The 26,566-nt window shown below is 45.1% G+C and overlaps 3 protein-coding genes across 23 annotated transcripts in view; 1 reads left to right on the forward strand and 2 right to left on the reverse strand.

The window, feature by feature from the left end:
• Window positions 1–1,253, forward strand: part of TRAF3IP3 (TRAF3 interacting protein 3) — a 26,716-nt gene extending 25,463 nt beyond the window's left edge. For 13 of the 20 annotated variants that reach the window (XR_013414019.1, XR_001439882.3, XR_013414012.1 and 10 more), the window contains 2 exons: window positions 266–379; window positions 979–1,231. Coding sequence is in view for 11 of the 20 variants with exons in the window: in XM_015116837.3 (XP_014972323.1) it covers window positions 266–379; window positions 979–1,071 (207 nt within the window). In the remaining 9 variants the exon portion in view is untranslated. 20 annotated transcript variants of the gene reach the window in all.
• C1H1orf74 (chromosome 1 C1orf74 homolog) lies at window positions 1,237–3,508 on the reverse strand. The gene is made up of 2 exons (XM_001110409.4): window positions 3,327–3,508; window positions 1,237–2,634 (listed from the first exon to the last, which is right to left on the reverse strand). The coding sequence occupies exon 2, from the start codon at window positions 2,557–2,559 to the stop codon at window positions 1,747–1,749; it is 813 nt and encodes a 270-aa protein (XP_001110409.2). The 5' UTR covers window positions 2,560–2,634; window positions 3,327–3,508; the 3' UTR covers window positions 1,237–1,746.
• Window positions 3,509–4,643: 1,135 nt separating this feature from the next.
• On the reverse strand, window positions 4,644–25,355 carry IRF6 (interferon regulatory factor 6). 2 transcript variants are annotated; one of them, XM_077993173.1, is made up of 9 exons: window positions 25,103–25,355; window positions 21,123–21,194; window positions 20,392–20,577; window positions 15,544–15,748; window positions 14,488–14,616; window positions 11,180–11,338; window positions 9,398–9,790; window positions 8,570–8,688; window positions 4,644–7,563 (listed from the first exon to the last, which is right to left on the reverse strand). In XM_077993173.1, exons 3-9 carry the CDS (start codon window positions 20,563–20,565, stop codon window positions 7,339–7,341), a joined length of 1,404 nt encoding a protein of 467 aa, XP_077849299.1. In that variant the 5' UTR covers window positions 20,566–20,577; window positions 21,123–21,194; window positions 25,103–25,355; the 3' UTR covers window positions 4,644–7,338.
• Window positions 25,356–26,566: the final 1,211 nt, after the last annotated feature.

Below are 26,566 nucleotides of genomic sequence, written 5' to 3' on the forward strand. Positions count from 1 at the left end.
AGCACTTGCACGTAAAGTCACATAAAAGAACTTAAATGTATAAAATGTAATATTATAATATGCAGTATTGTCAATCATTTAAAATGAACACATTCCAGACAATGTGAGACAGTCAAAAGACAAACTCAAATCCCTGAGAATGGCTGGGAAGGGAGGATGGTGGTAAAAATTCCAAATGAGTGAAACTTACACAGGGCAGTCTCCCCTACCTGGGCTCTGTCCTAGACAGAAGTGACAGTGACAACTTTGGTGATGTTCTCCCCAGTGCACAGAACTGCATTCAGAATTAGACAACCTCAGTGACGAGTATCTCTCCTGCCTGCGTAAGCTGCAGCACTGTCGAGAAGAGCTGAACCAGAGCCAGCAGCTGCCTCCCAGAGTAAGAGGGTCTCTCCTTCCCATAAAGCCCTGGATGATGGGATGATTCCTTCCTTAACCAAGATTTGCAGATAAAATATATCAGCCCACGCCAACAACTGGCCATCCTGTCCCACTGTGCTTGGTTTATAACATACTGACGTTATGGCAACCATTGGAAAAAACACTGGACTCGTGCATCAAAGCCCAACTTTCATGGAACTCTCAATGCCAGAAGGAAAGACTCACTCTTAGCTAAAGTATGAAAGGGTGTTCTTTTAGCCTATGATAAGCATGGTGGCAAGAATAGAAGGACAACAAAAGTACTGGGGAATACAAACAAAGAATACAATTTTGCTGAGTTATTTTCCACCCTTCATTATTCATATCAGTATTTATATATCTGGTCCCTGATGGATATGGCTCCCTGGGCCAGAGAACACTGGTTAAGTGGTTTTACCCCAAGACAGGTGACAGAGTGGGAGACAGAGTAAAAAGCTTTTTCTCTACCACTAACCCAGGGTTTTCTACTGGGCTAGAGTAGGAAGAAGAAAGACTTTTGCCTATATCTTTTCCAGTCAACTCATAGCCACTTTCTTCTGTCTCCCTGTCCCTCTGCAGAGGCAATGTGGGCGATGGCTCCCAATGCTGATGGTGGTGATTGCTGCAGCACTGGCAGTGTTCCTGGCCAATAAAGACAACCTGATGATCTGAATAATTTGTGACAACTGTCTCAGGTGAAAATCAGAAGCAAGCAACTCAACAAAAAACTCAAAAGGTTTGGGTACATTACAGCTTGGGCTTTCCAACTGACTTAGGATTTCTGACTTTTTGTTATTTTCTTAACCTAGTGTAAATAAACTTCACCTGACCAGACTGTTCCTCAGAACTCTCAGTTTATTCCTGAAAGGTGTATTACATTAACAAGTATCACATATTTAAGCATACTGGTGGTCTACTCTCCTCAAATTCAGTTGCAGGCATATAAACACGCAGAGAAACCCCCAGCCCTACTTTCCTAGCAGACAGCACCCACATAGAGCAGGTATATTTAGACGGTTACCATGCAAGAGTGTTTGGCTTGTCTTCCACCACCCTGCTTTTCCTCTATCACCTCTTTCCTTCTACCTCTTATCCAGTGAAAATGAAAGCATATCCACTAAGAGGACTTCCTAGCATAGAAATGGCAAGTAGGTACTATCTACCAATTTGCTACTAGCACCACCACTACCTATTTACATGCCCTTTGCATTTGCAGCCAATGGATTAGAGCATTGTGCCTTAGTGTACTCAAGACCCTTGGAATTGGCAGTTGAGATGATTATTTGCCATCCCCAACCTAGAGATGATCATTTACTGAGTACCTTCTATGTGAGAGGAGAGTAAAAGTCAGAGGGCCACAGCCGGCAGTGTGACTATCTCAGAGGAGATGCTGAGATCAGTAAAGTCATTCTGAGTCCTAAAACGGGTTCTGAGGTCCTTCTCCCAGGTGTTTAGAATGTGTCTCAGGCCTGGGAACAAGCTCTCTGGGACACTAAAGGAATAGAGCAGGATTGGGGGTCGACCTAGCAACCATGAGATCCGGGCAGTGAATACTCGTAGTGGAGTCAGAGCTAAGCAGTTGTCATCTCCCTGGTTCAGGTGAAAGGTATAGGGGACAGGATAGCCCAGGAGGATCCCAAATACAGTACAGAGATTCCAGTCTGAGGAATGGAGCCTGCTGTGGGAGACTGCAGAGGGAGATAAGTCCCTCTGCAGCCCCTGCAAATGTGTGATGATCTCAGTCACGAGGGCCTTCAAGTCCTGAAGTTGGTCCAAGGAGCAGACAGAAGGGTGAGGCTGGCAACTGGAAACATCCACAAAGGCTATGGTACCAAGCAGCACCTGCTCCAAGTGCTGACATACATGCTCAGGACTGACAATCAGGCTGTTTTCTCCAATCTCAAGGATGTGAAGTCCAAAGGTCAGGAAGCCAAGCCCCTGCAGCTCCTCCAGATAGCTCTGGAGCTCTGATGCCCCTGCACAGTTGCAATCATAGAGCACAGCTGGCTTCAGTCCCCGGGCCACAGCCAGCACCTCTCCAGCTAAGTGAAGGCAGATGGCTTGGGGTGGACTCCATCTCTTTCCCATGCCAAGGGTCTGCTGAGCAGCTGCCACCAGCAGCTGAGGTCTCAGTGACGACATGAGATCTAGAAGCAACATCAAGAATGGCCTCCTTAGCTAGCCAGAGTTCCCTTCCCTGGGTGGCATCTTTAAGCCAGACACTTGAGGAGGGGCCTAGAAACAAAGCAATAGCAGGGAATTATTAACAGCCAATGACACACCATGAAACCTGACAACAGCCTTCCCGTTAAGTCGAAGTATCTTCCAAAGGTTATTCTGTCCCTCCCTCTGCTTTGAAATGGTGACCCAGCCCAGACAAGATAGGATCAATGCTACCTGATTTTTCTGGTTGACTTGGTCTCCCTCAATCTTAAATTCGTGTTTTTCTAGCCTTATAGCTAGATTTATATTCCCTCTGGCTTTTATTCTAAATTTTACCTGTTGCAAATTACGTTCTCTGGTTCAAACCTTAAGGAGCTTGGGTCAGAGGCGGAGGCGGGGCGGTGTTTGGCAAAATTCACAGCATTTCGCCCAAAAGCCCTTCTGGGACAGAGCTCCAAGTTCCAAATGTATCCTTTCCACTGACAACTCCCCTACTCTTTCCGCCAGAGAATAGTTATAAGAACAGCAATTTGATTAATATACACCAGAATGTGGACTAACAACCATCTCACCCTGACACATAAAAATGAATGAATGAAATCCGCTAGAACTGCATACGGTAGTATTTTAACTTCTGCTGGCCCCGCCTTCCCTTTCTGTCCGACCAAGGACCCTCGGAAGATGGGATTTCTCCGATCCACACGCCCCACACCAGAGCATATTACAGTGATTTGCTAAATGAGGCATAAGTCTCTCTCACATACGTTCTTTTTCCACGTCCGCTACAGGTTCGCAGGCTCAGAAACTTTTTGCGGCTTCCTGCCTGCTGCCAGAAAGGCAGCAAGTCCCCAACGCCCAGCCGCAAGTAACACTGGAAATCCCGCCTGCGCTGGGAAGACCCTCTCAGCCTGCTCTGCTCCTGTGGGGCAGGCACCTTCTTGCGCATGCGCACCCACTCGAGTGCCGCCCTCTTTTCCCCCCATTCCGTGACATCATCCAGCCGCTCGCGCGCCTCGCCTTAGAACCACTAGCGAGGCCGCCTTGCTGCGCGCCGGAAGTTTGGGGAACCCTGCGACCCGCCCTTTCCTGTCAGACAGAACGCGGCCCCACCTGTCTGCTCAGGAACTGGGAAGGGCGGAAGTGAACGAGAAAAGGCGGAACCTGGTGAAACTGGTTTGCCGCTGCTGCCCTCATTTTGCTTCGCAGAACTTCCTTCTTGTGTTATGACGTCTGGTGTCCCACTTGACTGGGAATCCAGAAACAGGGCACACAGCACTTCATAAACACCTTTGATTTGTGTCTGTGGAAATACGTTTTGTCCAGACGAAACATACCTCAAGGCAATTAACATATTTTGCAGAATAGCCTCACCTGTGGGTGATGCTGAACCGTTTTAATTTTTTTTTAACTTGACTTCCCTAAATCCTACATTTGAGAGGCCTACAAGAACAGCTCTCTAGGGAGGGTGTGAAGGTGTGAGTATTCACTTTGAACAAATATGTGCCAGTCATGCTGCTAGGCCCTGGAGGTATTGCAGTGAGCAAAACAGACCAAACCCCCACTTTCATGAGGCTTAAGTTCATGTCTACTGAATCCAGTTTGCTGATTTCAAATAAGAAATGAGAAGTGACGACACAGAGGCTTTCCAGTTAGGTCATTACAAAGAAAAAGTGTTATTTCACGTAAGAGTTAACACCTTTTTAACTACCAGCAATTTGACCCATGCCACAAAGGGAAAGGATTTCTTGAGAAAACCCCAATATCTAAGGAAATGGCCCCAATTTATTTATACTTGGAGCAGGACAGAGATTAAGGGAACAGTGGACACCTACACTGTAGTTGTCACTCCTGGGTCTATCTTGGTGGTGCCTTCAGACCGTGAAAAGTGAACTGTAAAGATGGGGTCAGCATGGGAGGAAGACCAGCTTATAGGAGTTACCAGGCTAACACTGTCTGGTTCTTAGCTCAGAGGGAGTCAGAAGCTGAGTGTAGAAAGTAGTCTTCTAATTTTAGAATGTTTTCCTTTCCCGCATTTATTTAATTTTCCCATGGTGGTTAACAATAAATCCCTAAAAGACTGATTTAGTTCATTCATTTATTCCAGCAACAAATATTTGAGAACACACCGTGTCCCAGACACTGTTCTAAGGACTGGCAGCGAAGTCCAAGACAAACAATCCCTACCTTCAGCAAGTTTGCAGTCAAGCAGGATACAGATGCTGAGCATTACAAGGGAAATGATTATTCTGAAAGAGGAACTATGGGGTGCTATGGGAACATATAACCAGGGACCTAATTATATGGGAAAGGGACCAGCCCAGATCCAACACTTGCCCTCCCAGTTTACCTCCAGTAGGTTCTTTTTAACTTGAACTAATCTTGTTTGGTGGGGTAGACGGTGAGGAAAAAGAAGAGCTAGTGACAAAATCTAACTCCCTTCTCAGTCTTAAGCATAATGAAGGCAAGGGAGTAGAAGATATCAAGGGAGTGAGTGGTGGTGGCCACCAAAGGAGATAGCAGACTGAGGCCCTAAAAAAAGAAAGGAAACCTAAATCTATCCAGCACTCTCCCAGCATTCTGAAAAGGAGCCAAAACAAGGAAGAAACTGGGGTATCTAGTGAGGCCCTCACAAATCACTCATCCATTTCTCTGACATGTTCATAAACTTTTCGCAGTGGTTACAAACCAAAAGCTTGGTATTTCTTGGCACTTTTCCAATACCCTTTACCAGCTCACATTATCTGGGCTCCCACCCAGGCTACAGATAGCCTGGCTGTTAGCATTTCACAGAAGGGATACAGACTGGCCCAGATTCAAAAGCTACCCTTCTAATTTACCTACAGTGGGTTATTTTTAACTTTGAGCTCCCACATAGAGATGGGGCAGCCAAATATCAAGACCAAATCCCTCACTTCACCTGCTCAACAAAATGACCCAAAAAATGTAAAGTTTCTGTGCCATTAACACTTCCTGGTCCCTAAAAGCCCAACTTTTCCTCAAAGCTGGGCACCTGACCTTTAGCCAGATTTCTTAATCTTGTCATGCTTTTCGTAATAGCATGGGTAATGCTTTTCATAATAGTAAATTCCACCAGGTCTCTTAGAAACTCTAAAACCAAAGCTTAAGAACTTTAAATAAATAAGTCCTCGTGTCACCACTGATTATGAACTTTTAGTTTTTAAAATAAGGCTAGCACAACTTTTGAGTCATTTTGAAAAGTAGGAGATGGCCTGGTTTAAAGGTACCAGACTAGACATGGGCTTCCTTACTACGTCCCGACACAGACAGAAAGGCGTCACTATTCAAGAGGACTGGGGCTTGCAACCACAGATTACCATCTTATTTGCCATTTAGGTCCCAGATTGCTTGAGCCCAGGAGTTCAAGACCGGCATGGGCAACATAGCAAGACCTCATCTCTACAAAAAAAAAATTAGCCAAGCATCATAGTGCACGACTGTTGTCCCAACTACTCAGGAGGCTGGGGCAGGATGATTGCTTGAGCCCAGGAGCTTAAAGCTGCAGTAAGTGGTGATTTGCCACTGCACTGTAGCCTGGCAACAAAGCAAGACTCTGTCTCAAAAAAGAAGAGAAAGCCAAAATGGTTAGAGACTCAGCAGATGTTTCCAGATAAGATCAGTTTGTGACAGATAGACCTGCATTGTTCTATACCACTCTTTACCTTCACTGTTCACACTCAGATAACTCCACTAGTAAGGGAGACAAGCAGGTTCCTGCTATGTGAGCCTTTCCAGAAGAGTACTGCCCAGCCCTTCTTCATCCCTGCCTTAACACACCCAAAAACCAGTATCTTTCAACTGCAAAAAATCTAAATTATACTGTCCCTTTTGTAGTCAGAGAAGTATATCTTAGATCCCCAGCTCAGTCTAGCTCAGAGAAGAAAATAAGAAAAATAGAGCTCTTTCCTCTTAAAGCTACCACCTGAGTCACATACTATCATCTACCCCCCTCCCCCAACCCCTAAACACACACACTGGTATTTGAGTGGTAATATGGTAAATGCCTGACAACCTATTCTTCCACAGAATCCCTAGGCTTTCTGTGTCAACAGCTTCCCTTTAGAAGCCAAATTTGTGAGCTTTCACTCCACAGGCTGGGTGACTTTCAGACTTTGGCACCCATTTCTATTTAGATATCAAGCATGGTTTCTAAGCAACCAGCCAGCCAGCTCCTCTCCCTCTCACTTCCCCCATCAGGGAGCCAGCTTACTATACTAGCAGAACAGGTCAAACAGAGCTTGATCCTGGACAAATCAGTGCTTGAGGAAACTTTAACAAAACCAAGGAAAAATGTGGTACAAGAACAATGCAGAAGGATTCTGTTCCAGGCAGTTTAGCCTTGTACAAGTAGAAGAAGGTCATCGAGTCTGTTTTAAAGCTGTATACAATTTCAGGCATCATTCCAATCTCTTCACTTTATAAGCAATAAATCTGAAGCCCAGAGGTTAAAGGACTTGTTCAAGGTCACATTGGCAGCAAAGCTGCAGCTAGAACCTTGGTGTCCAAACTCCCAGGCCAAATCTCCTTCTACTGTGCTACATCATACTACCATTAGGAGATTTGAAAAAGAAAAGCAAAGTCTGAAGGGTGATTTTTCCATAAATTAAATCAGCTTTAAATCTAGGCATACTTGGAGAATCACAGACTTCTAACACTGTTAGAGAAAAGAGAGATTTAAAAGCTGGTTAAATCTAAACAATAAAAAAATCCATATATACAATATTATAAAAAAGGAAAGGAAGAAGATGGCATTCACGATTATTGAGGAGGCAGGGCAGCGGGGAGTTGCATGCTGGGGGTGGGCTGCATGGGCTGCCAGCTCTCCTGGGTTTGAAGGATGCGGTACAGCTGCTTCAGCTGAGCAACGATGTTATCTTTGATGTCTGGGGTTGAGATCTGCAGGCGGACACTGCCACTATCAAAGGATCGTGTGAAATCACCAGAAAACATCTCGTAGATCATCCGAGCTACTACTGGAATGACCTGTTCAAGACACAGAACATAGGTGTATCCTCTCAGGAAAAGGTATTTTTAAATAGCACAATGGACCCAAGATTGAAGGGCAGACCAAAGAGGCCCTGAGGAAGCCCCCCCATTCTAATGTCTAAATAAAGGATATGCCTTCATCTCTCTGGACCATCCTCCTGCCAAAGCTCACTCTGGAAGTTGGTTCAAATGAAGGTAAAGAACCTAGATGTAACATTAGGCTACATGCCTAAATAAATGACTGCTTACTTTGCAAGACTTTTAACAAAATATCATCTATTGCTTGCCTTGCTACACAACTCCAGGGGCAAAGCCCAACTGGCCTTGCTGCCACTTCCTAGAATAAATTTATATTCCTAAAAGTAACTCAAAAGGTTTTTCTAAGAAAAGCTGGAAAGGGCCAGGTGTGGTGGCTTATACCCATAATCCCAGAATTTGGGGAGGCTGAGGCAGGAGGATCACTTAAGCCCACGATTTCAAGACCAGCAGGGGCAACATAGTGAGACCTCATCTCTGCTAAAAATAAAATTATGCCAGGCATGGTGGCCTGTGCCTGTAGTCACAGCTACTTGGGAGGCTGAGGTGGGAGGATCACTTGAACCTGGGAGGTTGAGGCCACAGTGGGCTGAGATGATGCCACTGCACTCCAGCCTGGGTGACACAGCAAGACCGTGTCTCCAAAAAAAAAAAAAAGTGCAATTTACATTGTGTGTGTGTGTGTGTGTGAAGAAAAGCTGGAAAGGGTCATATCTGTGAGGTTTCAGCAAGACTCTAAGGTTAGTAAGAGAATGAAAGACAAGATCTCCTCTAAATCAGTCACCCATTTTAAGGACCCTGCCTTTTCCAGCATGGTCCTACTGCACAAACCTGAGTCTGTTACCCCATCTGATGAGACTGAAACCTACATGGGCTGATGGATGCTTGATGAAGGCTCAACCCAGACCTGGGGCCTAAAGCATTGGCAAAAAGGAGAAGAGTTGTTGACACAGCCTTATCTTCTCACCTGAACCAAGATGAGTTTCCTTTCCAAGGGTTTCCCATCTGGCCATTCTTCCCCAAAGCATAAGTAGATCTCAAACGGTGGCTGCTTTTCTATCTGTCCTTTCTGGTGGGCAATGAGATCTGCAGAAAGTGGAAGAGCAAGTTTGGTATACCGGGTCATTCCACATGCACTCAACAAATACCATCTTTTATGCTGTCCATTACAATAGTCACTAGCCACAAGCACTCACTAATTTTAAATTAATTAAATAGTTCCTGGGTCACATTAGTCATATTTACATGCTCAATAGCCACATATGGCTTGTGACAACCATACTGAATAGCACAAATATATTGAACAGTACAAATTACAGAGGGTTCTCTTGGACATCATTGATCACAACTTGCGGTCCAAACCACATTGTAAAAAATTCACATCTCAGTGCTTTCCCCAAAACTGCCTGCTTGAATTCACCACTCAGATAATTCCCAAAAGAACATGTGCTATTCTGAATATGACAAGCAGGATTACCTTCCAAAGTTAAAGACAAGCTGGTAACATTTGAGATGTAATGACAGGGCTGTCTCATTCTTCTGCCATTGAAAGAGCCACAACCAACTTAAAAATGACTTCCAAGTACGTATCTTTGGAGTGAAACTCCCTTCTTTGTTGCCGAGGTCACCTCCAATTTTTAGAGCCAAAGTTCTGTTCTCCCTTGACCTCCTCCAGAAGAAATTTTTAAAGATCTTTGCCATGCCAGGAAAGCAGGGAGGTGAAAGGCAGTCATGGTGGAAGGAATGTACTTCCAGAGAATGATTCCCACCATCAACCTTCTAAGAAATGACTTACCGCTAAGGAATGTTTCCAGACAAAATAGCTTGACCTTCTTTTGTCTCTCAATCAGGTTGGGAGCAACAAGTGATGGGGCACATGGCCCAGACCAGTACACCTTGCACTGGCACAGCCTGATGGCATAAATGGCGTGACCGCTGACCTCCAGGATCAGTCCTCTGTCCATGACGTCCAGCAGCTTGCTAGTGAAGAGCTTCTGCTTCTCATTGGTAATATGCTCAGGACCTGGGAATTTGACCTGCTCCAGGCTGACAGGACCAAAGAGCTCCTCCTGGTCAGGCATGGGACCCAGGTCCCCATAGAAGAGTCGGCAGCCCTGGGGGTTGCTCACGGTCATGGTCTGCCCGTACTCCTTCCCACGGTACTGAAACTTGATGTCCAGGTCAGTCACTGCAAGGTTAGAGATGACAGTGAGAGTCCTGCTTCACTGCTCTGCCTGTTCATCCCTGTGACTCATGCAAGTCCATTAAGATCAAGCCACCTTTCAACCAGCATTCAGGAAGGCCACTGCCATAGTTATCCTTCCTGCAATAAAGGGAGACATCAACATATCCCTGGAATATTCACTCAAAAGGCTGCCTGAAAGCAAACAGTTCAAGGTCCATCTCAACTATTTCTGTTCAATCACCACACCCCAAGGGCTACAATTTCATCAAGTAAAGTGGTCCTGGTATCCCCACGCTATACTGACTGAGTCTTCACACCAGTGGTCATTGGAAGGAACTAAAAACTAAGGTATCTGGTTTGTGTATCATTTTTAGCTTATTGTTTAAAGAAACTTGAGGAACAAGAAGCAATACCAAACAATTTTTCTGAAAATGACATGTGAGCACACACACTGGGGATCTGTTCTAATAATATACCATGAAAGGACACAGTTCACATCAAAGTTAATTTTTACTCAGCAAATCTCCATTGAACCCAATAGCCCTTATCAAAGCTAATTAGCCTCTTGGACAAAATTGTATTAATAGCACTCACATGCCTACCATGTATAGTGTGAAAGGGAGACCCAGGCAATGACATTGATTCTTCATTGAGATAAATTCGTACCAAATTCAGAAAGAGGTTTTTTCTGTAGGTCCTAAAGTCTCTCAAAATCCAAGAGCCTCCTCTACCAAATCCATGGCCATTAACCTCCCTGTTCCACAACTAACCTTGTCACTAAATCCCCCTGCCTGACTGATAAACCTGGGCCTCCTACCCACCTAAGACCTGAATAACCTGGAGCTGGAGCTGTAACCAATCAGAGCGTCCCTATGGGCAAGTAAGTATCAGCCAATGTTTCTTTTCTTTTTCTTTTCTTTTTTTTTTTTTTTTTTTTTTTTTTTTTTTTTTTTTTTGAGACCATGTCTCATTCTGTCACCCAGACTGGAGTGCAATGGCTTGATCAGCGCTCACTGCAGCCTCGACCTTCTGCCTTCAAGTGATCCTCCTACCTCATCCTCCCAAGTAACAGGGACCACAGGCATGCACTGCTATGCCCAGATAATTTTAGAGTCTCACTATGTTGCCCAGGCTAGTCTCAAACTCCTGGCCTCAAGCACTCCTCCCACCTCAGCCTAGGATTACAGGTGTAAGCCACCACACCCAGCTGGGCCAGTGTTTCTTTACTTCTTCCCTGGTGACTCATGGGCTAGCCAGGAAACAGAAATAGAAGGTGCCTCTGAGACAGGTAGTTTTTCAATGCATGGCAAAGAAATTAAGTCAGAAAGCAGGACAGGAAAGAGTCTGTAATAGGAGCAGAAGGCCCAGCAAGAAAGATAAGGTCTCACTTACTTGGGAGAGAGCTGATCCACAGTTCTGGAGAGCTATAGAAGGGCTGTATAGGTGCCTGGGGTACTTCCATCTCCAGGGGTTCAGTTTTGGGCCACACTGCCTCAGGGCTGCAGTTGCCCACACTGCAATTACCCACACTGGCTGGCGCCATGGGAGAACCTAGAACAAAAGCATATGGTGAGCAGACAATGCACATCACTTGCTGATGCTCTGAGAACTCACAAGGTCAGTAGACAAGAACTAAATACTGAACCCTGACCCACTGTGATCTTCCAGCCCATCAGTGATTCCCATAACTAACACAATAAGAAATAAGCTTCCCCTGCTCCTGCTTCCTAATCATATTATTTCTCCCACAAATTCATAGTTTTAAAAACCTTTGTTTGCTGAAAATTAACTTAGACAAGTGAGTTTTCTCTGGAGGTTAAATTATAAGGAGTAAGAGATTCCATACTGTAAAATTTGCCCCAAGCAATTAAATAGAGGTTCGTTGTCTTCCATAAAATGAACTCAACTGAATTAGCTGATTAGCTTCAAGGAAGTGTTAATGCATAGAAATTCCTTTAAAAACAAACAAATACTTTTACATGCATAAAATGTCTGGAAGGATACTCAAGAACCTAGAAGGATCTGACTCCTCCAGGGAAAGAAATGAAGGTTCAGGGACAGGATAGAAGGAGAACCTTTCCACGTATTTACCTTTTTGTACCATTATGAATGTCAACCATGTGAAAGTATTATTTATTCAAAAGGATCCAATTGAAGGTTTTTTTAAAAAAAAAAAAAAAAAAAAAAGAGTATTTCCCTGCTACTGTCAAAGGTGACTTGCTCCAAAGTCTACAGATTTCTCCTCCTAGCCTCACCTCTTAGGCATCTATTCTTCAACAATTCTTCATCCTCTGGCCCAACAGCTCTGAAATCACAAAGGTTAATGTTTCTTTGACCCTTTGTGTATAAGTCTGGTTAAATTTACATTCTCATTTTACTTTTTTGTTTTTCATATCTATTCTACAACTTTCCAAAAAAGGATTAAAGGCAGCTCAAAACATAAGGACACACAAATGCTAGCTTTAATAAAATAGCAACAGAAATAGGAAATCAGGATCCTGGAAATAAACTGCATCCTTTTAGGGGGTGAGAATAACAGAATGAGTCAGCCAGACATTTGGGAAAGGATCCCACATTTCTATTTTTTTTTGTTGTTTTGTTTTGTTTTTTGTTTTTTGTTTTTTTTTGAGACGGAGTCTCCCTCTGTCGCCCAGGCTGGAGTGCAGTGGCGCGATCTCGGCTCACTGCAAGCTCCGCCTCCTGGGTTTACGCCATTCTCCTGCCTCAGCCTCCTGAGTAGCTGGGACTACAGGCGCCCGCCACCGCGCCCGGCTAATTTTTTGTATTTTTAGTAGAGACGGGGTTTCACCGTGGTCTCGATCTCCTGACCTTGTGATCCGCCCGCCTCGGCCTCCCAAAGTGCTGGGATTACAGGCGTGAGCCACCGCGCCCGGCCTGATCCCACATATCTAGATGTTCAATTTCACTAAGTGAGAATATAACATGTGGCAATGCTTTGTTTGTTTTTACTTTTATTTTAGTTTCAGGAATGCGTGTGCAGGTTTGTTAAATAGGTGAATTACATGTCCCGGGGTTTGGTATAGAGATTATTTAGTCACCAGTTAATAAGTGTAGTACCCAATAGGTAGTTTTTTAATCCTCATCCTCCTCCCACCCTCCGTCCTCAAGGAGGCCCCAGTGTCTATTGTTCCCTTCTTTGTGTCCATGTGTACTCAATGTTTAGCTCCCCCTTATGAGGGGGAACAAGTAGTATTTGGTCTTCTGTTCCTGTGTTTTAGTTCACTTAAGATAATGCCCTCCAGCTACATCCATGTTGCGGCAAAAGACATGATCTTATTCTTTTTTATAGCTGCATAGTATTCCATGGTATATATGTACCACGTTTTCTTTATCCAGTCCACCATTGATGGGCATTTAATTTGATTCCATGCCTTTGCTATTGTGAATAAGTGCTGCAATGAACATACGTGTACATGTGTCCTTATGGAAGAACAATTTATATTCTTTTGGGCATATATCCAATAATGGGATTGCTGGGCCAAATGGTGATTCTGTTTCAAGTTCTTTGAGAAATCACTAAACTGCTTTCCACAGTGACTGGACTAATTTACATTCCCACCAGCAGGATATGTGTTCCCTTTTCTCCATAAACTCATCAGCATCTGTTATTTTTTGACTTTTCGGTAACAGCCATTCTGACTGGTGTGAGATGGTATTTCATTGTGGTTTTGATTTGCATTTCTCTAATGATTAGTGACGTTAAATATATGGCAATATTGACCTGGAAGATCTCTATGAAACTTCTCTTTACCCACACTTGGTTGCAAATATATAAGTGGAAGGATAAATGAAGGAGGGCCAGTGGATAGACAAGTGTCATTTCCTGATTCTGAAAGGTAGGGGCATCACCTAGAGTAGGGTACCTGAAAATCCTAAATAAATAATCTTGATATCCTGAGTTTTATAGGTGGCACAAGTTATCTCATTTTGACCCATTGCAGCCAGGTGGTACTAAAAAGACAATGAAAAACTGGTTGGCTGGATATCCGCAAGTCATTTGAGTAGGAGCATTTCAGTGGACAAATCAAGTAAAGATGCTGCAGAAGAGTAATTCAACATGTGTTCAAGTATCCTCAGAAAATGCAGTGGGAGATTCAGTACCTGCTCTGTCACACAGTGGATTCTCAAGCTCCCAACTCAATTTTCCTGGGAAGCTGGATTCAAAAGCCCACAAAAGGAAAGTCTGTTGCAGATAAATCCTATCAGAGCCTAGAATTATCAGCTACAAACATCACAAGTTTCCTGTGATACAGCCTAAGCAGAGTGGTCCTCTTAACATTTCTGTTAAGGAAATGACACAGAATTTATACCAAGAGAAATATTAGAAGAGTTTGCCCGTAACTCGTAAAACTGACACTGCACTTGGCCTGAAGGAAATTGGCAAAATGTATAACTGATGATATATTTGTATGTTGGGTTAAGAATGAATTCAAATTTTTTATTTCTTTGAATTAGCACATAAGCTTCCGAAGATGTTCTATTGCCTGGAACCCACCCAACTCTACTGGGATAACTGAGACAGCAGGGAGTTCCTCACCTCTGACTCCCACTTGCTAACAGTCCAGCAGCCTGGACTGATCCTGCTTTCAGGGCAGTGGTGGCCAATGTATTGACAGTTCCAAGGTCAAAACTACTTACATCCTCCGTATGTCTCTGTACCACCCATCATCCCCACTCACCATTGATGTTCAGGAAGGGGAAGGTGTCCTGGATGGGAACATGGTGCTGCGACTGATCCAGCTCATCTTCCTCATCTTCTTCATCCACATCATTATCCTTCTCATCCCAGGGAGCAGACCCTGTGGATCCTACCCAAGATACACAAGCTCATAAGTGAGCCATTCAGGTTGCACTGCCATCCCTGCAGCTGACCCACCATTCAAGCTAGGGACTGCTATCCCAGAGGCTCCTCAGGTTCAGTACACACCCTCAATGTCCTAGCTAAAAAGAGTGAGAATCAAAGGAACCAACACTTCTCTCATGGAAGGACCTCCCTGGATTCACTGGAGCATGTATCTAAATTATCTGGCTGTTAGTACTTGTTAAGTACGGAGTTAATTGGAGGGATTAGGAGATATTCTCTTATTCAAAGTATCCTATGAATTAAACGATCACTCACCCAACATGTATAAAGAACTTATTACCCTGATCTTGTCACTATTGTATGTACCAAAACATCACTATATACCCAATGAATATGTACAATTATTATTTGTCAATTAAAAAAATTTTTTTATAGATCATGTTAATTTTTTTTTTACAGGTCATGTTAATTGATTCTCACAATAGCTTTTGAAGTAAATAGGAAAGCTGAGATCCCATATTTTAGAGTTGAAGAAACTGAGGCTCACAAGAGGTAAAATGACTTGATTCAAGTCCTACAAGTAGTAAAGTGATAAGGGCCAGGTTTAGAATGCAAACCTAAGCTTTGATCCCTTCTCCTTCAAAACTACCTGGCCTCTTGAATCCCAAGAGAGGCTACTTTTACAGTAGAACTGTATACCCCTCCACTTTCTAATGTTTTAAGTAACTAGGCTAAAAAACATACCCCTAATTAAGCAAGATTTTGCTGAGTTTGAGTCTTTTGTTTTCTATGTCCTTCCCAGAGAAAGGCTTTCTTGCTTTATCCATCTTAAACTTTGTAAATCAGGCTTTTTTCAAGTTGACAATCTCTTAAGAGTCCAGCCGAGAATCTGGCATACTGCCCACCTTCTCCCCAGCACCTGGGGCCTCACCTGGGTTAATGATCGAGCCCTGGGGCTGAGGGATGTCACACACTTGATATATCTTCACTGGGTTCATGGGCACCTCCTTGGTGCCATCATACATTAGGTTGAATTCTCTGCTCTTATTGAGAGCACAGCGCAGCTGGGCCTTCCATTTAGCTGGATCAGGGTCATCCACCCCTTCCTGGTACTTCCCTGTCTCTACAGCCCAGGCCTGAGAACAAGAAACCACAGTGAGTCCTATCATTGCCCAGAGCCACTGCAAAGCGTGTGCTTGCCCTTTCTCATAGATACACACACACACACACACACACTCTTGCATGACTGCCCCACCATCCCAACCCCAATTTACAGAGACTGTAGCAGGAAACACTGCCCTTAGGACCAGGCAAGACAGGTGCCTAAGTGAAATAAAGCCATGTGCAAACACAATATATTAAAAGGAGGAGCCTTATCGCAAGCATTGGTACCAGCACTCATCAAGACGACAATGTTCTAATGAAGGGCTGAAGATAAAGTTTGGGGAAAATATGCACCAAAGTGCAGATGGTAACTCTGGATAGCAGAATTTCAAGTAACTTTTTTTCTTTGCTTATTCATTTTTGACATGAGTTGCTTATATGACAATAGATAAGACAAAGAGGCATGGCAGAGGATATGAAGAGTTTGGCCTCCTGGGTTCCTTCCCGTCAGTCTTCAATCTAATACATAAATAAAGAATTGTGGCTCACTCCTGTAATTGCAGCACTTTGGGAGGCCAAGCCGGGTGGATCACGAGGCCAGGAGTTCGAGACCAGCCTGACCAACATGGAGAAATCCCGTCTCCACTAAAAACATAAAATTAACCAGGTATGGTGGTGCATGCCTGTAATCCCAGCTACTTGGGAGGCTGAGGCAGGAGAATCACTTGAACCCGGGAGGGAGAGGTTGCCATGAGCCAAGATTGTGCCATTGCATTCCAGCCTGGGCAACAAGAGTAAAACTCCATCTCAAAAAAAAAAAAAAAAAAAAAAGAATTGTAGAAACCAAGTACCTTTAGGAGGGAAGGAAACACACTGGGGGTTCAGCTTGTCCCACTGCCTGAGGGCCTCAAGTCCTAAAAAATCCACACCCCTTACCTTTCCCTATCCTCTCAAACTTCTACTTCATTAGAAACATCATGCTGTCAACCACACCAGTGGCTGGCAGCATGGACTAAAACCACTTTGACTCCTTCTCTCTGGTTTTCAAATATGGAAACTCACAGCACTTTCCCCAGACAAGAAGAAGTTAGCCTTCCCAGTGAGGAAATGAAAAATCTAAGCCGCTCAAGTCATAGACCAAAGTGCTCAGGAGCAAAGCAGGGAGTAGACACCTAGCCCTACTTTCGGCTCTAACAGGCATTCTTGTTTCTGCTCATAGGATAGCCACTCTCCCCCATTGCTAACAAGTTCTCTGATCTCTTTGTGCAGGAGTACAACTTGTTCTGATGCCAAAAAAGTAGGTGCCATTAGCAGAGAACTCAAGACAGGAAGCACACACCAATGTTTTCAAGCTAACAGGTTATTTGACTTGTCCAAACCCAATCCCTTCCTGATTCTGATCATAGGCTTCTGCCTCAAGCTGAAATTGAATTTTTCTGCCCCATCCTTCAAGAGCTCTGATCTCTTTCAGTCACCCCCTGAAGAACCTCACAGTCATGAGGAAGTTCCCTCAAAAGCTAATCTAAATCCTCCTCCTCCAATTCGGATCACTTCCTCTTACCATCTTCTCAGATTCCGGTCCCTCCATTGGATTTGTGGTACGGAATGAAGAAGTTTGGCAACACTGTGCTGCCCCAGGTGGCTGAGCAGACACTAGGGGGCCTAACTGCTGCTCCATTCTATCCAACCCCCTACAGGAGATTTCAATTTCACTGGTCACTGGTATCTGGAAGGCCTATCTCCAGTTACCTGGCAATACCTGGCTGCTGCCTCCCCACATTTTCCTTTCCGTTTGTTTGATCCTCTGTGTGCCCACGCTAAGTCTGGCCCCACCCAGCTGACTTGGGCTATGAAGACTTTGGCAGAGGTCTGCACATTTCTGTGGTTCCCTAAAGCCCTGCTTCTCCGTAGAGAGCAGCCAGACCAACCCAGAACCACAGCCCCAGCCTTCCTGCTCACCACACAGCCATCCCCAGGACCCACCCAGATTGCACTGGGCACCCAAGGCTGATGCAGTGAAGAGCCGTATCCTTTAAGACTGGAACTTTATAATCAAGAAAGGAGGCCAGGCCCGTTGGCTCATGCCTGTAATCCCAGCACTTTGGGAGGATGAGGTGGGTAGATCATGAGGTCAAGAGATTGAGACCATCCTGGCCAACATGGTGAAACCCCATCTCTACTAAAAATACAAAAATTACCTGGGCATGGTGGTGCACACCTGTAATCCCAGCTACTTGGGAGGCTGAGGCAGGAGAATCACTCGAACCCAGGAGGTGGAGGTTGCAGTGAGCTGAGATCGTGCCACTGCACTCCAGTCTGGGTGACAGAGCAAGACTCTGTCTCAAAAAACAACAACAACAACAACAAAAACAAAGCAAAACAAGAAAGGAGAGCCTAGGTGGAACCATGTGGCAATCATTGTGATTTATAAACATCGCTTGTTCAAACCCATTCTGAGTCTTGCTAGCAAGAGATTCTGATCACTGTGCAGGTCCTTATTTCTCTTCCTAAAGAAGAAATAATCTCTGCATTTTTATAGCGCTTTACAAATCCGTTTCCATACTTTATTTCACTTGATTCTCACAGGCAAGACTACTTTCATCCCCATTTTACCAAAGAGGAGCTGAAGCCCAGAGAGGTTAACTTGCTCAGGGCTACACATGCAGCTGATGGTAGTAGAATTTGAGGCTAGTTCTTCCAATTCTTGATCAGAAAGGGCAGTATAATGGGGGTTGGAATGGAGACAGAAAGTCAAGGGTTCAAATCCTGCCCCCACTACTTACTGGGTGTGTGATTTTGGCAAGTTATTCAATCCCTCTAAGACTTAGCTTCTGCATCAACAGCATGAAGGTAATACCTCCCTTACAGGGTTGTCATGAGAATTAAAAGAGATAATGGACACAGACACTCATTTAATGTTAGTGCCCACCTGTATATTCTGCTAAAGGCCATCAGAGCTTGGTATCTGTGAAAGCACCCTCCCTCTGCACTCTGCAAACAGATGCACAGATATAACTAAAACAAAGTCACCTCCCCACAGCCCAATTTTCCTCAAGCCCCAAGCATGCAAGCCCAAAGCATCACTCTCATGAGTAGGGCTTTCAGGAAATAGCCTCTTCCCCAGGGCCAGCCACTGTCAGACATTTGAACAGCAAATCCAGTTTCAGACCATGGCCACAAGAGGCCAACTGGGCCAAGATGGGCCTGCGCCCTTCTCAATGCCAACTCCAATAATTGGTGCTGGTTTATAGGTACTAACCTTGTCAACTTTTATATTGTTATTTAAAATCTAAATTAACAGCAGTCATTTACCTTCTAAGTACCTTCAGGCCAATTTTCTCTCTGCCTGTCCTCTCTACACCTGACATAACTGAGTTGGGTGGGAAACATCCCAAGGATGGCTTTCTTTTGAACCCTGCGCTCACATTTTCTGCCCTTTCCAAACCCAATTTCAGTAAGGACCCAAGGCATGAATCTTGAGAGGCCCACAGTAGAGACTGTATTTCACTGGTGACTTCTAGCTTATACTCAAAGAAGAAAAGGGCAAACAAACTAACTTCTCAATGTCTTGGGATGCAGGAACTAAAGCTACTCATGAGATGGAAGTGACCAAGAAAGAAGCTGGTCTAGAGCAGAGGCACAGCCTCCAGTGTTTCAAACTATGTGACAACCTTTCCCACAACAAGCCTGTCCACCTACTTCTGTCTTAAGTCAAGCTTTGGTTTCACTTAAATTTTGTAAAATGTTATGTGATTAAATCTTGTTTTCAGTTAAATAAAATGACTGTCATATCAGTGCTATTTCTTATTTTTGAAAACATTCATAAAATTAAAACTTATAATTAAATCACCTTTAATTTTTAAGCAGCAGTTATAGATGGGGCAAAATATTTTAACTCAAAAGAAAAGCTTGCCAGGTGCAGTGGCTCATGCCTGTAATCTGAACACTCTGGGAGGCTAAGCAGGGAGGATCACTTGACCCCAAGAGTTCAAGACCAGCCTGGGCAACATGGTGAAACCCTGTCTTTGCAGAAAAAATACAAAAATTAGCCAGGCATGGCGGTGTGTGCTTATAGTTCCAGCTACGTGGGAGGTTGAGGTGGGAGAATCGCTTGAGCCTAGAAGGTCAGGGCTGCAGTGAGCTATGATCATGCCACTTGCACTCCAGCCTGGTTGACAGAGCAAGACCATATCCCACAAAAAAAGAAAAAGAAAGAAAAACTTGCTGAGAGTCCTCTATACCAACCACATAGGCTATACTGTGTGCCTGCTAACACCTGATAGTTCTGTCCTGGTCTGAGTATCCATTGCCAGGCCCAAGCACCTCTCTGCATAGCAAGAGCTCTGAGTGATTGAGGAGGAAGAGTCAACTGCTGACCCTTGCTAGCTTTTGAAACAAACACATCACTACAATCACTAATGAGAGTTTTGGCCAACCCCAGCTGGTATCCTTTGGGATGTGATTGAGTACCTTCAACCAGTGGGAAAGAACAAAGGGCTTCAACCATTGCAGATATGCCTCCAAAAGAGGAATTACCATGCCTGCAGAGTTTGGGCACCCCCATCATAAGCATTCTCTCTGTTTCACCAGAGTTTTAGATCTAGTATATTCCCCAGGCCAAAAAAAAAAAAAAAAAAAAATCCAGAAAGGTCTGATGGTAGAAGAAGTCCTTTACCTTAAAAATGGTATTTTCCTCTTCTTGTTGAGGGCTATGCCGGGTGGCATGTTTCCAGGGAATCTGGAAGCGTTTAGAGTCCCTGTGTAGCCAGATGAGCCCAGGGTAGAGGCCACTATCCACCTGGGCCACCAGCCAGGGCTTCAGTCGGACTCTGCGGGGGTGGAGGGCCATGATCTGGGGGATCAGAGGGAGAAATGGGAAGAGCAGAAGAATTAGGCCAGCCACTGGGAACCCTTCCCAGCCACCGTTCCCATCTACTAGAGCTACAGTTTCACTAGATTACAGCAAAGAAACTAAATATGGGAATAAACTGTGCCAGGTGGGAAAGAAAAGAGGTTAAAAGGTCCTTTTTATTCTGATTCCAAAGCCATTTATACTTCATGCTTTAGCCAAATCAGACTTATCATGCAAGTAGATCACATTTCTTCTATTTAAATCCTGAAGCAGAAAAATAAAAAGATGATGTCATCCTGCTGGAACACAGTCCTTCCTGAAGCACCAAGGACTTTGGAAGAGAAGGGAAATTGTTCTTTTCAATCTCAACTCAGGAGAGGGAAGAAAAAAGTTATGGAAACAGCAACAACTATATAAGTGAGAAGCTGAAGCATGTTCTCTTTTTAAACAAGACAACTAAAGGTGAATGGGAATATTTTAGAAAGAAATGACAGCACCATGATGAGGGAGAAGTAGGTGAGGGGTAGATCCTGGACTCCAGAGTCTTCACTTACATGGAAGAGCAGGCAGTGTGTTCGCAGGGATCTGAAGAGTTGGCTTGTCTTTCCCTTGACCGCTCAAAGGTTCTGTATGGAGAAAGGGGGGTCTCAGATGGTTATCCATACAACAATCTAGTGTCTGGGAGAAGGCTTGGGAACATTGGCGACAAAGGTTCTGAGAATATGTCTCTGCAAATGAGTTCTGGTAAAGCTCAGAAGTCCTAGAATAACCAAATACTAAAGTACTAAGAGTACTTAGAGTACCAAAAACAGACATGAGACAAGCTTTGCATGGCTAGGACAGCCTCCTCCCTTGGGTCTGTTTATCTCCCAATGAAGCCTGGAGTGAACTGATTGGTTGCAGGAGCCAGCCTGGGTAAAGTCTGCAATTGATTCTCGTAAAAATACATGGGCATAGCAGATAACATTCAAGAGCAGCTGGCACTCACGGCAGAAAATAAAAGCCTTCCCAGATTAGGTGACTGATAAAAAAAAGAGTCACTGGAGAATTGTTTATCTGAGATGTTCTGTTGGACTTTTTGGTGTTCTTATTTTGTTTTTACTTAAGATGAGAATGAGATGCCTGGAAAAAGAACACTCATTCAACAAATATTTGTTCATCAGCTACTGTGTGCCAAGCACCGTGTTAGTTACTAAACACTAAAGCTCTATGTTCCTTCTTGAGAATCTCCACATTGGAACTTCTCAAGCCCCAAAATGGCCTGAGGAGGAGTGAAAGATAAATAGGTCACCTTCATACCCAGAAAGATCCCTACCTAGATCACAGTTCTGAAACCAAACAACCTTACAGCAAAGAAGCTAAATATGGGAATAAACTGTGCCAGGTGAGAAAGAAAAGAGGTTAAAAGGGTCAGCTGAAGGCTCCAACATAGAAGAGCTTAGCTGATGGGGTGGCCCATAACACCACTTCTCTCCCCAGCCAGACTCCCAACAAATGTGAAAAACCCAAACCTAACTCAGCATCTGGCACTTTAAGAGCAAGGCAAGACCTGCTCTCACCTGAGCTTTCTGACCCAATTACCAAGTCCTGCAACTGAAACCTTCCCCCTGGGAGCACAGTGGGTAGGTGAGGTTGGCATGCAGTGTTCAAGTGCCCCCACGTAGTTGGCCTTGAATTGGGTGTTTTGTAGGGCAGCATGTGAAACCATCAAACCATGGAGTGCATTTACACCTTATAAGGAGGAGGGAATGCATATTCTCTCAAGGGCTAGTTCTACCTTCTGCTCCCCAGTCCTATCACTACTAAAAGGGGGATGGAGCAAGAGAAGGAAAAAGAGGATAGAGAAATAGGCACCATCCAGTCAATCTAGTAAAGAGCTTTTGAGAATTTCCATTGCAATACTGGTAAGTGCTGTGTTTGGGCCTGTCAGACATTAAAATCCAACTCTTGACCAATAGTGGACTTGAAGAAAAGTCCAAAAGGGCTTATTGTAGTTGATCCAAAGCCCATCATGAAAAAATTAAGGCAATCAGGCCAAGACCAGGAGCTGCGCCTGATGATGGGAAAGGAGAAGCAGCCACCCATAGAGATCAGTGATTAAGATCTAGAGCCCTGGGTTCTCAGTGTTCTCCTAAGATGGAACTACACATGAGCAGCCTTGCCTCAGCCCCATGGAAGGAGCCCCAGCCTGCCCTCCTCCAAGCCCATGCCCTGCCTCTCTTACTGTAAACCCTCTCCACCTTCTGAAAGTCAGCCAAGATCTCCCCCACCCACCACCCAGTAACTATAACTCTAAAAACAGGCAGAGATGGAAAAATTGAAAACCCAAATGACCGAGACGGAAATGGTTCATTACGTCACAACCACAGGCTGCAATACCAAGTAGCCATTAACAACAGGCATCAGAATTTTTATTATACTCAAGGAAATATTTACAATATGAAGTTGTGGGGGCAGGCGGAAACACAGTATACTGTGTAGCACTATCTCCATCTTATAACATAGCACATACTTGCATACATGTGCACATACACACAGAACTGAAAAAAGGAAATACAACAATGCAACAAAATATTTGTAATGGTTATTGGAATTGTAATGGTGATGGAATTATGGATGCTTTTTACATTCTCCTATATACGTTATACATGATTCATATATTCCTACAATGATATGTTTCAACTTATAATTTTTAAAACTACAAGTAATATTTTTTTAACCTCAGGACAGTAAGACATTGCTTATGAAGGATGGTAACAACAATCCTTTGTATCTGTGTAGGCTTTACAATTTTTACATGAACCTTTACCTAACATGTCTGGTTTCATCCTCGTGAACCTGAACGTGGTATTACTATCCCCATTTTACATCTGGGCTAACTGAGATGCTTTATCTCCTAAGTCAAAGTGTTCTGTACCAAACCTTGTCACTGCACCCTGTCTTCTATGTCCCTCTCATCTTCTAGGCACCAAGAAAGTAAACTAAAAACATCAGCAAAGATTCTAGCAGCATAGAGGGCCAATAAAGTGACTGAGGTGGAGACTGCATAACATCCACTCTCAAACACACCTAAATCAGAGTTCTCTTTCTAAACACTCTTACCACCCAAATCCCAATGCCTGCAGAACCACCTTAGCCTAGTTGAACTCATCTTGGTATCTCTAGCTGCCATCACAGCAAAATACAAGGCCTATGTCTCTAACAGGTATTTAACCAGCCAAAGGACAATGATGCTAACCTATGTATTCCCCTCACGCTGAGCATAGAGGAGGGACACTTTCAGCCTCCTCAGGGCACTAACTGTCCTCTCCCATACGCCTATTCTAGGGAGCAGGTACTCCATAAACACCCTCACTGCCACCTCCATAGCCCCTCCCCAGACTAGTTTCCAGGGGCACTGCCACACCAAAGCCGAGATTTGGCCATCAGTGGTTTTGCTCAGGTTAAAACACAAGCCATTTCTTGCAGACAAGTCTTAGCAGTCCCAGTTCTTCCCTTTCTCCTGAAGGAAGTGAAATGCCATCCTCTAAGTTCCGTTCCTCAGGTTTCCCTGTTTAGTTTAGCCCTGCTTAGGGGTAAACTCCGGGCGTCTAGTCAAAATGTCTACACCCTTCCCCCCTGCTGGATGGAAGTTGGGGGATGACAAATGGGAGTTACAAGGTATTGAGTGCCACTGTCATACGTCATACACGTCTCATCCTAAACCACACTCCTGGGTCAACACCAGCTTTCACCAATCCCACCCAAGCACCTTCCTCACTCTATCCGTCTCCTTTCCCTCACTTCCACTCTTGACATCCACCAAGAGAACAGGTTGCGACAGGGTGACCCCTTTACCACAAAGCAGGCTGCCTGTGAAGAGTGGCACCTCAGGCCTCCTTTCCAAGTCAGGCCTGGGAGACTTTCCCCATTCTCCACACAACCCTCCAGCCCCTTCGGGCAAAGAGGGCCCACCCCCAGAGCAACCACACCCCAGCCCCACCCTCCCCAACACCTAGCTCCGCTCTTTGGAAATCCAAGGGTGTCTCCCAGGCCCAGGGCGAAGGGCCTAACTGTGCCAAACAGACTCAGGAGGGAAAACAAACCGCCAATGCTCCAAAGCTCCTGGCCACCCTCACACCAGTTTCTCAAAACGCCCACTAGGACCAAGGGCCTGCGGACCTGGGAAGTCCTCTCTCTGGGACACAGGGGCCAGCGGCAAGTTGGTAAGAATGAAGGGGGCGCGGTGCTTTAGATCTACCGGATAGTGGGGTTGTTGGGGACCGAGAGCAGTTCCCTCCGCTTCGGCGGTGGGGGTAGGGAGAGTAGGCACAAGTGTAGATTCGAGAGGGGCCTAGCGCTACAGAACTGAGGCTGCCCCAAAGCTATCTGGAAGAGGGCGACAGGCACCCAACCCCAGTGTGTACGCACCCAAACACACAGATGCCCCCGAGCAAGTTCTCTCACCCCCCACAAACTCCGGCGACGGGTCCTACCCCACCCACGGGGGAGCCTCCCCTCCCTCAAGCTGGTCCTCAGAAGTTGGCGTCCCCACCTTTGCTCAATCTGTCCACCAGAAGCTGACGTCCCTCCGAACCAAGTCCGCAGCGAAGATCACCCGTCGCTACCACGCTCCTCGACGTCTCAGCCAAGGGGCGCCTGGCTCTACCCAAGTAGGGACTGCGGGTTCCTCTCCCCGTCCCGCACCAGCCCTTACCTGCCCGGCCCAGGTGCGCCGAGCTCACGTCAGCGCCTCGCCCCAGGACGCCGCAGCCCTCGCCTCCGCCAGGCCACGCCTCCCAGGTGTGGCCACGCCCCCCGGCATTCGGGATTGGCGAGTTGCAAGAAATATGACACTCCGCGTTTCTGGACGGCCCGGCCCAGCGGCGCCCGCCCTCTGTCCCACCCTACTCCCCCGCTTCTAACTCCGGCTAAGAAAGTCCCACATTCAGCCTAGCCTTACGCCTCAGGGCTGGTGGTCCTGGGAACTGGAAGTGACTGGGAGTTCAGATCTAAGTCGAGAGGGTGCCTCCCTCCTTCACGCCGCATAATTGCCCTGCAGTATGCAGACAGTTAGGCACAAATTAAGGATTTTGAGATTCTGGGTTGGCCCTACCACTCGTGGGCCTGTGTAAGTGGAGTTGTACATGAAGAAGAGAACCAGAACTCTTGGTCCTGTCTGGGGGAAGCCATATGCTTCCAGGACTAGAATTCTACCTTTACTTTGCCTCTTACCCGTGTGACTCTGGGTAAGGTACTTAGCTTCTTGGTTTCAGTTTCCTCATCTCTTCAATGAGAATAATAATCCCTGCCTTCTTTTTTGTTGTTGTTGTTTGCTTTTTTCTCTTTCTTTTTCTTTTTTTTTTGAGATGGAGTCTTGCTATGTTACACAGGCTGGTCTCCAACACCTGGGCTCAAGGGATCCGCCTTAGCCTCCCAAAGTGCCGGGATTACAGGCACTGGCACCCAGTTCAGTTCCTTTTTTTTTTTTTTTTTTTTTTTTTTAAGGCAGGGTCTGGCTCTGCCACCCTGGCTAGAATGCAGTGGCACAATCATAGCTCAACCTCCTGGGCTCAACCGATTCTCCCACCTCACCCTCCCAAGTAACTGGAACTACAGGCATGGGCCACCATGCCCGACTGATTTCTTTTTTTTTTTTTTCTTGTAGAGACAGGGTCTCACTATGTTGCCCAGGCTGGAGTTCCTGCTTCCTCTGATCACTATCGTGTAATGATTAAAAACATAGCCTCTGGAGCCAACTTTTGGGGTTTAGACCCCAACTCCATCAGTTACTACAGACTTGGGAAAGTTTCTTAAGCTTTTTAGGCCCTGGTGTCTTATCTGTAGAAAGAGGTCAGTAATACTACCTACCTCAGGGTACTGTGGGGATTCAATAACTACATGTAAACTGCTTGCAACAGTATTTAGCACTTATCAAGTGCTTTTTATGTACTTGCAATTATTATTGGCGTAAAGATTAAAAGTACCATATAGACAGTGTGTCAGAGAACAAGAAGGC

This window comes from Macaca mulatta, chromosome 1 (assembly GCF_049350105.2).
Source record: "Macaca mulatta isolate MMU2019108-1 chromosome 1, T2T-MMU8v2.0, whole genome shotgun sequence".
Taxonomy (NCBI): Eukaryota; Metazoa; Chordata; class Mammalia; order Primates; family Cercopithecidae; genus Macaca; species Macaca mulatta.